The sequence below is a fragment of the Thunnus thynnus genome, chromosome 10 (genome assembly GCF_963924715.1).
Source record: "Thunnus thynnus chromosome 10, fThuThy2.1, whole genome shotgun sequence".
Lineage (NCBI taxonomy): Eukaryota > Metazoa > Chordata > Actinopteri > Scombriformes > Scombridae > Thunnus > Thunnus thynnus.
This window is the reverse complement of record NC_089526.1, coordinates 28,491,931-28,504,434: the sequence shown is the minus strand read 5'-3', so window position 1 is coordinate 28,504,434 and position 12,504 is coordinate 28,491,931. Positions and strand designations below refer to the sequence as shown.

Here is a 12,504-nt window from a genome sequence, read left to right as displayed (position 1 = left end):
GAATGCAAAGTGAATAGGAAATCTACCCAATGAATAATTTGCACTGCACTGTTTGACATTTTCTCTGACCAGCGGACTGTTTGGGTTATTTATCTTTCTCGATAACAGAGGCTGATTGTGAAGCGCTTTGCCACTGCTGGCTGGGATGCTCTCATGTTTCAGTCCTCATTCAAATAGGGCCTACCTGCATTGTCCTCACAAAACATCATTCACCTGTCAGGGGGAGTCTTACTTCCATCCTCTCACTGACACACCATCTCTTTTTCCTCCAATGCTTTGACCATCTCTTGTTCAGTCCTCATGCAGGCCACATTCCTTACATACAGCTCATTTGAGCATCAAAGATAGCTTTCCTTTTTAAGAAAAAAAGGGAATTTCCTATAAAAACACACATTTCTGCATGCTCTATGTAAAACCTACATACAGCATAAATCTATAGCTGGCACAAATACCTAATAACTACCTTATAGGTTCACCAGACTGATCTAGTGGGTTAAAGCATTAAAGATGTCATGACAGAGGGTCTAAGAAGGAAAGCCTGACACATGGAGATAAGGCTGCTGTCACGTGAAATCCTCATCACTGTAATGAAGTGATAAAAAAAATGTTTTCAGTCAAATTCTTGGGAGGTTATTCCCAATTTAGCCCAACAGGTCTTAAATAGGTCTTGTGAGCCCAAAAACTCATGAAACCTACTTAACCAATGACGTTTATTTTAAGCAATGGGGAAATGTGTTTTTGAGGATAGTATGCAACAGCAGCAGCTGCTAAAGTCCTGCAGTATGGAGCCTAAAGGAGACCATGTTGGTGTGGACGAAGGGGGGCAGACAGGGCTGTCAGGGCACCTGGAGTCGTTTGCAGAGTGAGCGCAGATCTTCACTGTTTAGAGCATCAATCCGACGGTGGTACTCCGTCAGAGACACTACCTGGTAGTACAAAAACAGGAACAGGTGGAAAATAAACTCCTCAAGTTCTATTGCTTGCCATGAGGAAGGAAGGATGTGTTTTGGAAGGCATTGTGTGCACTAAGTACTATGATTCAATAAAGGACTTGGCTTAAGGCCAATTTTAAGAGTTTATTTTGGGTAAAAGTGAAGGGCACTCAGTCATTTTGCATGTTTGTGTAATATGTTCAAAAGGATCACCATTAGATGCTGTTTTATTAACAAGATTCGGCAAACCTGCTGTTCTAACTTCATACTGGATTTGGATTTGAGCCTATTTAGTGAGAATCTAACTCGCAGACCAAAGGATAGAAACAACAGCAAACTAAAGGACAATTAACCTTACTTTTCTACAACCCAAATGCAAAAAACCTACACAAAATACAATTACTGTCAATAAGAAAGCTGCTCAGAAATAAAGTTTTGGTGCAGGAATGCACAACAAAAAGTAGGTCTGAGCGATACAACAACACTTGCCATGCCAAGTCCATGAACAGTAAACAACTCTGTTTGGTAGCAGCAAAAATCCACAAAACTACAACCCAGACAGACCAACACAATGACCAACTAAGCATGGCTTCATTCCAACAAAGTTACACCCCACGCTGCATACTCCACTGAGAGCTACTGCTTCTGTTCTGCCACTGTACTAACGTTGGCGTATAATAGTCCACCGTGTCTCAGTACAGAATAGATAGTTGAAGCCTTGTGCATGAGATAAACAAACTCACAAAAAAGATACACACACAGTTATATTAACTAAATCCATTAATTATTAGGTCTTCTGACAGGGGTCTTGTTAAACACTCTCAGAGCACAGATGGCATAAGCTGCCTTTAATTAATTACTTTTATCTGAGCTGAGAATCTTTTACTCACCTTGTTGCTACCGATGTAAAGCAACTTTTTTTGGAAACAAGCTGCCTTTTTTACAGCTCTCAATAATACAACAGAGAAGGTAAACTATCGACCTCATAAGAAATGCGTCTGAGACACACTTCACCTCAAGTGAGGCACCCACTTCGGTACACTTGTCCCCTGAAAACGGCTAAGCTAACAAGACATTTCAAATAGCTTTTATCTTTAGAGATCAATGTCAAGAAGAAGGTCAGCATTTAAAGGTGACCGGTAAGATAAATAAAATCACAAGTAGCTAAGTAACAGTCATTTAAGCAAGCTATAAACTCAATATGATATCTGGTGACTGAAAAATATCTGTTAATGTAACATAATGTCAAAGAAATTGGTGGAAAGGCTGCATGTTGTAAGTGCCACCTTGCTCTGGAAACTTTCAGACAGCTTACAGAGACACACACAGCCGGATACATCGTGCCAAGAGGACAGACAACGGATGAGAGCTGTGTCCTGACTATCAAATAGTGGCGAGATAGTGGCCACTTTGTTTAACCTCAGTCACTGAACTAGACCGGACCGGCTAAAGGGCTAGCAGGCTAGTTAGCTTTGCTAGCGCGACTTGCTAATAACAACAACAACAACAAGAATTTACATCGCTGGAGACTGAAATCATGAACTAGACACAAGGAACATACACAGGTATACTTCGGGGTCAGCCGTTTCTCTGAGTCCTTCACCCTCCTAGAAAACATGTCTTGCTTTCTGGGCGAGGTTGAAGCTGGGAAGTCTCATTACAGATCCTGTAAGTTCTCCCTGTGTAGCCCCGAGACGGAGTTGGTTTGTAGCCTGGCAGCCTGCTTCACTAAAATAGAAACATTTTTTCCAGTGGGGTCTTTACGCCGTGTGATTTGTGTGACATCACTACAATCCAATGACAACAAGGGACAGGAGGGAAACCAGCTCCCTATTGGTGGAAAAAACGATGATCCCACCCCATAACAGAAGGGATTTAAAGAGACAGTAACACCACTCTCTCCTGCTGAATTTTTTTTATGGATTTTGACCGATACTTTCCCAGAGTGACAAAAAGAGGGGGAAAGTTAAAATGAATTAACAAATAAATAAGAAAATTAAAAGTCAATCTTTTTGTTCAACACAACTATATTTGTTAGAAAAAACTTATTTTGATCTTTGAAGCTCCATGAAAAAAGGTGTTGCTTAAATTTGGTCAACACCACAAAGTAAAGCAGCAAGTTCCTATTTACTTATTCAAATGTAATGGATCATGTAGCCCCTGTTTGCCAGAAGTCCAGGGACAAACAAATCAGTCCATTTTGTTTCCTACATCATTCATTTACATTAAAATTTAAATCCAGGTCTCTGTGTCCATCGTATCAATTTCTTCATACAATGAATGCATCCTTTTCATTATCCACAAGCTTGTAAACAATCTCATTTGACTAAATCCCATCCACTCTGTGCTTGGTGCGCCAGTGTACATTCACATGGCTGAATATCTAGATGGACAACCCTCATCTATTCTTCCTAAGTCTTACTTCCACATTCTGTAATAAAGAGGGGTTTGTTTGACCAAAAAAAAAGAAAGAAAAATTGAACATCAGTGCCACATGGGTTTTGGGGATTTCATAACCAAAAAAAAGTGAAGTTGCTCAATGTTTACATTGCCTGCATATGTTGAGCAACTCATTATGATGTTAGCCTTTTGCCATTCAGCAAAATAGGTTGCCAAATGCTGACCAACTATAGTGACAGCCACACAACATGTGATGAATCTACAATACACTGACTGAGAAGAGTAAACAATTACACAAACATGCAAAACACTTTGGTTGGAAGTTCAGAGAAGCACATTTCCAAGCAAAGCAAGTGTTCACACAACTTAAATGTGATTTAAAGTTCACAAAATCATCAAATCAAGAAATGCAGTACACAGAAGTGCAAAATACAGAAGCAGAATACAAAACTAAGGCTTGACGACTACACAGTTCTGATGGATTAAAAACCAAGATCAGCACAATACATTTACACTTAGCACTGCATAATGGAAGCAAATTAACACAATTGTTTAACATGTAATTTAACATATAACGATAAAGTTTACAATACACCACATAAGATTCTGGTTTCACAGGTTATGGATTAATCCATAGTGGATAACTAATTCATTAATCCATGACTGTGAGGCTGGCTTGAGACAACACAACAGGTACACTTGTGGCAAGGTGAGGGAACAGTTTTAGCTCAGGAGACCTTACCTCCCATTCCTTGACATTGAGGTCAGTGATGGGCTCGTCCTCCGCGGTTTCTGACACCTCGTTCTTCTTGACAACCATAAAGCCAGGCTCTTGTCCCATCCCCCTGACCCCCTCACCGTACATATCTGGGCTCCACTGCATGAAAAACACATACAGGTGGTCCGACCTAGAGGAAGAGACGCCGACAAAACTATGAGATAAGAAGCCTGGTTTTCCTAATACTGTATACAGTTTGTACAAAAACTATCATCTACATTACATCAGTGTCTTTAGAATATTAAGACCAGTGCCAAGGATTTTGAGCTAAAATTTAAAGCTGAGCAACATGTTTTGGAATAGACGCCTCTTTCAGTGTATATGCCAAAATGTCTGTTTTTCTTTGTGCTGAGCCATGTAGTTTAATGAAAAGAGAGATTTCTGAGACATCTCTCAGAGTGTGAAAAAGACTTTTTATTGTTTCCCCTGCGCAGCGCACCTGACAAGTACCTGGAGCGCAGTTGTTTTGAAAATTAGTTGTACAACCAAAATGATTTGATCCATTGTTAATATGAAACCACTGATTAGAGCAGCTTTGTGATACATAGTGAATGGACAGTTTCTTGTGAAGTGTTGTGGTAATGATAAGAAACGTTTCCTGTTTTTGCTCCTATTCTGTGACTTTGGGTTTGCACCTCCCCGTGCCCTGCTGCCCAGTCTTGTAACAGATAGAAGAAGCCTTTTCATGTCAACCATGTAAACAGTTTAGGATGTGATATGATAGTATGACAAAGCTCATGAAAAAATCACAAACAAATACAGACCACAGCTTGTGTCATGTTGCTAGGGCTGGTGGACATGAAAGAGCTGTGGCAGACGCAGTAGGTTGAGCTGTATTCAGTGTCATGGTTGTGTATGGCTCATTCAGTAGCTTCCCTTTCTTCCCACACTATTGCCAGGGCACTTAAAGACACATCATGCGGGTCGCCTCCCATCTAGGTCAAGCTACAGAGTCTAGCAACGTCTGAAGAAAAAAGGAGTATGAGCCGCTGTGTTGTCAGTTTATGATCACTCCTCCCACGCACTTTTGCGTGCTTGCAGTACCAAGAAAAACAAGTAAAAATAATGGGCCTCATTATTTTTATCCTAAAACGCTCTGACTTGTCTTTGTGAGGTTTGTTCGTACGAGTGTTTCAAGTCAGATTCAGAAAAGTCTCTCAACTGCCCTTATTTGTAAACCTTTGGTTTCAGCCTGGTGAATGCCACCTGTTCATGAGGAGAAGCGTGTTCCTGAGATGTCATCATTAGCATAATCAACGCCCCTAAAATTGCTAATAAAAGGCTCCATGTTCCGCTTCATTTGTGGCCGAGTTTCATTCACAGAAATGTTACAAATAGTAAAAACAGCAGTTTCAAGTCCTGTTTTCAGAAAGCAGCAGACAAACATGTAACAAATTTAGGAGCGTCAGTAGCAGGAGACCCAAAGCAGTTAGAAAATATGAATCCAGCTGCCGTGTCATCAGAGCAGCTCTGCACTGTGACAGGAATATAGAGAGAATGCTTTGACATGGAGTTAGATGCTAAAAAACCTCTTTCTAAAGCAAAGCTGTCTGTGATGGAAGGTGGTCATGTGACAGTCACAGAGATATTAGAGGAGAGAATATTATAGTCTGATGATACTGGACAGAGACCTGCAGAGAGACACTGAGGCAGCTGTCAGAGTGAAATATAGAAGTTTTGGTGCCAAATTATGGCGATAAAAATCATAAAATCTAAAAATACCTTTCAGTAAATTGGCAGCCATGATGATGAATATATGGTAAACAGAATATATATTTGCATTAAGTTTCGTTTAGTAATATTTAATTTTTTGTTAATTTCAGTATCATATTTAAACTCCAAAATAATTCAAATTAGGATGTTATAATTTTAAGTCAAACAAGTGTTTCTCCCCAGTGAAGAAAGGCAGAGATGATCTATTGATGATACGTACGACAGGCCTGCACCACTTGTAAATTTCATTCGTACCTATGAGAAAAATGGTGAATGCCACAAATGTTCTTAATCACTCTTACGTGCATTTTAAGAATGAATCTGAGTGGTTCTTGCATGAGGCCCAATGAGTAGTAACATATACAAGCTCCATCTTCTAATACTAGCTTTGAATCTGACATGATGTCCCTATGCTATTATCCCCAAGAGCAGCCTCCATCACAGCAAACTCTGATTTCCAGGTGGGAAATGTTGTAGCTACGCAACCTGTGGATGAAAACAACAAAGCTTTAACAAGCAAGACTGCTCTGAAGTTCACAGTGAATAATGAAGTGAGGGGGATTTCAGTGTTATTACTGCGCTCGCTCACTCAATACGTGGCATAACCAAGAAGCATTTATGGTACCATGACCAACAAAAAGTCCATGCCTGTTTGTCTGAGTTAAATGTCTAGCAGCCTGAGAGAGCACCGTATGTGTTGCTACTGTAAAACTATAGACATGTGCTGAAAACAGAGAGAGAGATGTTGTGCAACTCAAGGTTAGGTTGGCCAAATAACTTATTAGATTCACCTCATGAAATTATTTCTATTTTTGTCCCTATGTCTCCTTGTCCCCTAAAAAGATACAGTAAACAAAGTTAATGTGCTGGAGTCATAAACCAACGACCCCGCTGTGTCCAATCAATTCCAGATCTTTCTCAAATGATAAAGTCACATATCAAGTCAAGCTATTAGCGCAATTGAGATGAATCCTATCTATTCATAAACATATTACGCAACTCTTGTGAAAGCAAATATTTCTTGTAGTGTGTCTCCTTCCTGTGTGAGGAGCTGTAATGTAATTACGCCTACTGCTGACTTGGCAACTGTACATCCAAACTGAGCAATCCAACTTGGAAAAAAAGACAAACAGGCCAAGTCTATTTTCACTTCACTTGATTCAAGATATTACACATGTTGGTGCAGGTCAGAAGAAGTTCATGCATTCTGAGGATACATTTGGGAAAACCATGAGCTTTGGAAAGGCCACACAGAGATCTTGCTTTAGTAAATCCTTACTGTTGCCATGGGTCGTGATTGTGTGTGTGTGTGTGTGTGTGTGTGCCCCAGAGCAGGAATAAAGTGTGTGTCTGTTTCCCTGCAGAGTGAATGAATAATAAATCATTTTGCTGTCTGGCAGAGGCAGCACAGGGAGATGGGCAGAAGCCACGGTGGGAGTCAGACCTGACAAAGAATGCATATTTGATTGGTTTCAAATATTAAAACAGCTAGAGGTGAGGTGCCTCAGTAACTCAGCTGACTATGGTGGTGTGTTAGGAATATGTTAGGATCAAGTCCCTGTAGCTTTCTACATTAAAAACAAAAGTCTGCTGCTTTGTATTTTTTTTCCATTTTAAATACTTTATGATTTCTTATATAGGCTATCACAAAAATGGTTCGCTTGTATTCAAATGCATTCATGCCAGGGTGAGTTGGTTAGTGGAAGATGTAGAGGAGGTACTGACCTCTCCTGCGGCACAGCAAACCAGTACTCGTGCTTCTTGCCCTGCTGAGCATACTGCTGCATGGAGGCGCTAGCGTTCGAAACAAACGTCTTCTTCATGGGCTTCCCCACCCGCAGACACAGAAACTTGTGAGAGCGGTGCTTCCGCCTCTCTCCAGACCCTGTACCTGAAAAAGGAAATTATCACATGGTCACAAAAGCGTAAAAATGAGTATGGATCTTTATAGCTACTATAAGCATGAAAAATAGTTTATCTACCACAAAAATATTAGAACTTCAAATGTCATCTTCTAGATTAATTGTACTTGTGTATTCCCTTCCTAAAAATTGTTTTATTTATGTGACCTAGTTTTATATGTTTTATTTACTGGCTATTTCAGCATGCATGAGTAATTTTTGTGCCAGAAACACAACACACACTATTGCACACTATAATTGATAGAAGAACTAAGTCTTCTGCCCACGGTACATTATCAATGGCCTATTATAAGTTCACAGCCCCAGGAAGCTGAATGAAATCACTGAAATCATTGCACTGGACATGTTGTCAGCTCCTGGTTGGGCAGCACAACATAATGGCAATAATGACAGACCAAAAAATTCTAATCTGCTTAGACAATGCAGCTCAGTGGGACCAATTCAATTTTCAAAGTGCATTAATTTGGTCTTAATGCAGCTTGTTTTTGAAGTTGCTGCTGTTACTTGTGTGGGCTGTGCTAATGCGCACAGAATAAAGGGCAGCCCTGCTGAGATGCCTGTGAATTAGAAATGCTTTAGCAGCCTGGCTCTCTTTTTGACAATAATTGCCGGGGAGAAAATATAAATCTCTCTCCCACTGTCGTGGACTGTTTCTTCTTGGGGAGAGGGGAGGAAATTTTATTTGCAAATCACAACTACGTGACCAGTTAGAGTGCATTATATGGCACAAAGTGAGTCAGTTAGTGTGACAGACTGAGACCACTGTCAGATAACAAGACAAAAACTGTGCTAACCACAGACTGATTAAAGGATGCTGCCATGGTTTTGCATATTTTAGCATATTAACTACTATTTACATTTATTTTACCAGCCTTTATCCAGAGCACACCTTGCTGTTTTTAGAGTAAATACCTAACTTCCAGGCAGTCACTGCTTTCCATTTATTCCAGTGCACTGAACATCATCTTATTTGAGATAGGTAATCCATCATGGTGAACATTCTGCTACCTTTATAAAGTTATGTTATCACTGTGCGGTAATAAAGTTGAGAAAAGGTGTTGGTGCGTTTAAGGAGGCACTGACTTGTGGGATTTGAAAACAGTCTACTTAAAAATACAACATTCACAAAAGTTAAACACTTAAGAATACCGCTACTATCCTTAGCACCTGTCAGTTTAATGTTGGATCACATGAGTTTAAACTAGCATATGGTATTTGATTCAAGGTGTTAAGGTAAACAAGTAGAGCTTTGGGAGGAATTACTAGTGAAACTCAGTAAAACTGAACTTAATGGATATAAGTTTTCAAATGTATTCAAAGCTATTTCAAGCTTGTGTGTGTCCTGTGCTTGATTATTAAGCAAGGGGCTTTAGAAAAAACTGTGCTATTAGATATATTATGCAGCAAAGTTGGCTATAGTGAGGTATTATATGGGCTGCGAACCATGTAATGGTTCCATGAAGGTAAGAGAAGATAAGTGTAGCTCAGTTGTGGAATTGGCTGACTAGAAAGATATTTATTGGGGTTAAGCAGTGGCCTAAATGTTAGAGATTAGAGAAGCAGCCTGACTAGAAGGTCTTCAGTTTAATACCTGACCTGTATGATAAATTTGGGCAATAAAGAGAAAAAGCAGCACTTGCACCTTCCTCATTACCACCACTGATGTGCCCTTGAGCAAGGCCCTTAACCATAACTGCTCCAGTGGAGCTGCTCAGCAGCCAGCAGATCAGACTGTGGTTGTACTGGGCAGTGAGTGAGGTCAGGGTGTACCTGCTCAGCTGGGCTCTCAGTGAAACTTCCCTGAATAAAGGTTAAATGAATCTTGGTCAAAAGACATGCAAACTTTGTTTTACAAGTATAGATTTGGTGAAGTATTTTCTAATGATAAAAAGGTAAAATAGTTGATTGATTAGTCAGTTACTTGTAGAAGGCCTGGGAGATGAGGGAAAAATGTTATGACCTAGAGGTCGTTTGAGCATGTTCAGGATTGTAGCATTTCTTTCTTCTTCTATTTGGTGTACAATTTTTGCAAAATTTTGCATTTAAAAATATATGTTATCTGAAATATATAGTGGTACAATAATGCTATGATGTCTTTCTTTTGGATGTTTGGTCTATAACAGTGTCTTAGAATGTCTGCATGGCCAGAAACAAAAACAAACCAACTGACTACCTGTAGTCTACAGGGTTAAACATCTAAATCCACTGGTATGATCCTTTAATCTTAAACATGGCAATGAACACAAAATGCATTTATTCTAGGCTTTGTAGAATTTAGTATTTGTCTGAAAAACCAGAGAAGTATGTAAAATATAAATGACACCTCTGTGGATGCTGTCTCAGAAGGTGTTTTGATGTTGGGTTTAATCGTCACTGTGTTTCCCCTTTGGGTGCTGGGTGTGTTTGCGGCATTGTGGTGTTTGATAGGCTTTAGCTTATCGCCCGGAGGAGTGGCCCAGACCACCAGAGCCAGGGATCAAAGAGCTGCATAAAGCCCCATAAAGCCCGGCTAGCTTCACCAAGCTGATAACAACGGAGAGGCTGCGATTTCCCTTCGTCTTTATATTCCAATTACCAGCACCAAGGCAGAGTGGAAACGGAAAGGTTATCAAGAACTAACACGAGAGAACTGACTCTGAAGCAGCCAGAGAAGAGAAAAATTCACTTTGATACTCCTCTGAAGAATATGGATGTAGAGCTGCAGCTTAAAGACAACATTAGGCCAGATTCATCACCTTAAATATCCTACACCTGTATTTCTAAAATACATTTTCTAACTGCGACTGAGTACGTGTGTTTACCCTCTGCAGAGTTCTGCGTGCCGTCCTTTTGTGTCTGTTCTACATTCTCCTTCTCCTCCTTCCCTTGTTGCATAGTGTCCGTTTTGGAGACCTCGGTCCCCTCCTTGGCATCCCCCTGTGGACTGGCTGAGACGGAGGGGGTGTCTGTGGCACCGGCGGTGGCTGAGCTTTGGGACCCCGGGCGAGAAGTGATGCTGCTGGGATCCTGGGCCTGGCTAGTGGTGCTGCTGGTGGTGGTGGTAGTGGGTGTGCTTGGTGGCTTCTCTACACTGTGCTGCTTGGATCCCATGGGGGACTGGCTATCATTTTCTGTGGCAGTGTCTGGTGGATTGTCCTCTGCTGTGACAGAGGCTTTCGCTGCGGCGGGTTCTTCCGGCTGGCTGGCTGAGCCGTGGGCACTGGCTGGGACCTGGGAGCCGGCGCCGGTGGCCTCCACCTGGGTCACGGTTTGCACAGACTCTGTGGAAGCGCCGGAGGACTTGTCCAGGCGGAGATCCTCACTAGACGCTTGCTCTTCCTCCCGAATGGGGGACAGCTCTGACTCGGTGAAGACATCTTCTGAGATGGAGCCCTCGGTGCTGCGGGGGGCCGTGCTGCCACTGTCGTTGGCCCCTGGCTCTCTCAGGCGCTGCTCTGGATCCTTCTGGGAGGGATGTCTCTCAGCCGGCAGAGGCTCCAGGTCACTGGAGTATGGACGAGGAGATATAAGACACATGCAACTTTACCAATATTAAAGGAATATTTGTACTACCTCTGTGGATTTCATGTCGGATGATTTGACATTTCCCTATATACTCTACAAAGGTGTACTGACTGTATTCCATGTAGGGATGCAATTTTTAAGCACATCGGCCACATTTTGATCAATAATCCATCACTGAAAGTGAAAAAAACATAAAAGCATAAAGTGCATGCTTTTACTTGATGAAAGCTTTATTTTACCAATTGACCTGGGCTGTTTTTGTAGAACAAGTAGTGTGTCTGGTATTTGAATACCAAATGAAATACATGTGAGTAAATGATTCCAATCAAATTAAACATGTTTTAAGATGATAAGATTTTTCCACGAACAAGTTCAATAACTACGTTGAAATACATCTACTCCCTCTGTAGATGAAGAATACAGAAGCTACAAATATATAAATATTTTTAATTTCAAAAGTTTTACTGCTGAACACAAGGTATCTGCTTCACTGTAAAGTCCATTCTCAGTTAAGTGCACCAGATCACAATTGTATAAGTTGCATACTGGACCACGATTGGTTTCCAAACTAGTTGTGATGTCACAAATCATGCTTGATAAAAGAGATTTCCACACACTAAGATCTATGCAGCACTTCACTTTTATAATGTTATAATGTTGTTACTTTAATAAAGTGAAATACTGCATAGATCTAAGTGTGCGGAAATCTCTTTTTATCAAGTTTGGACTCATTGATGCTTCCAGCACCTTACAAAGATTTAGCTGGGTGGAGCGTTGGTAAAAAAAAAAAATCAACAAATCATGCTTTTACTGTCTTCTAACATCTTAAACTCAGATTTAAGGTAAGCACAGAGAAAATGTTCCCCCTTCAGCAGATCAATGTGAAAACAGCCTTCTAGTGTCAAACTGCACATACATCATTTAAACATCTACAAAGTAACAATAAGCAAAACTTAAATGAACTAAATAATGCTGTCACACAAGATTGCTACTCGTGCTCCCATTCTGCCCGTCATTATTCAACAAATTGTCGAGCAAAATTCAAAAGATTGAACATGATAACTCTGCACTGCCAGGCTTTTCTGAAGAACATAGATCAAATGAAATCATACATTCTGGCTCCTTCAAAACCAAATTTAACCTATTTAAATTTAGCACAATTATCCCAAGTAAAGAAAAATTAGGCACAAATCTAGCCACCGAAAACACCTACATGGATGGACTAATTAATTTCCACATACATGTTAATATCCCA

The 12,504-nt window shown here is 40.6% G+C and overlaps 1 protein-coding gene across 6 annotated transcripts in view; it reads right to left on the bottom strand.

Annotated features, from left to right (window-relative positions):
• oxr1a (oxidation resistance 1a) overlaps positions 1 to 12,504 on the bottom strand; it is a 178,559-nt gene that overhangs the window by 7,615 nt on the left and 158,440 nt on the right. For 4 of the 6 annotated variants that reach the window (XM_067602365.1, XM_067602368.1, XM_067602366.1 and 1 more), the window contains 4 exons: positions 10,547 to 11,229; positions 7,549 to 7,714; positions 4,075 to 4,240; positions 846 to 926 (listed from right to left, as the gene is read on the bottom strand). In XM_067602365.1, coding sequence (XP_067458466.1) covers positions 846 to 926; positions 4,075 to 4,240; positions 7,549 to 7,714; positions 10,547 to 11,229 — 1,096 coding nt within the window. Of the gene's footprint in view, positions 1 to 845; positions 927 to 2,493; positions 4,046 to 4,074; positions 4,241 to 7,548; positions 7,715 to 10,546; positions 11,230 to 12,504 lie in introns of those variants that run through there. The other 2 variants (XM_067602367.1, XM_067602370.1) reach the window with 2 other exon arrangements.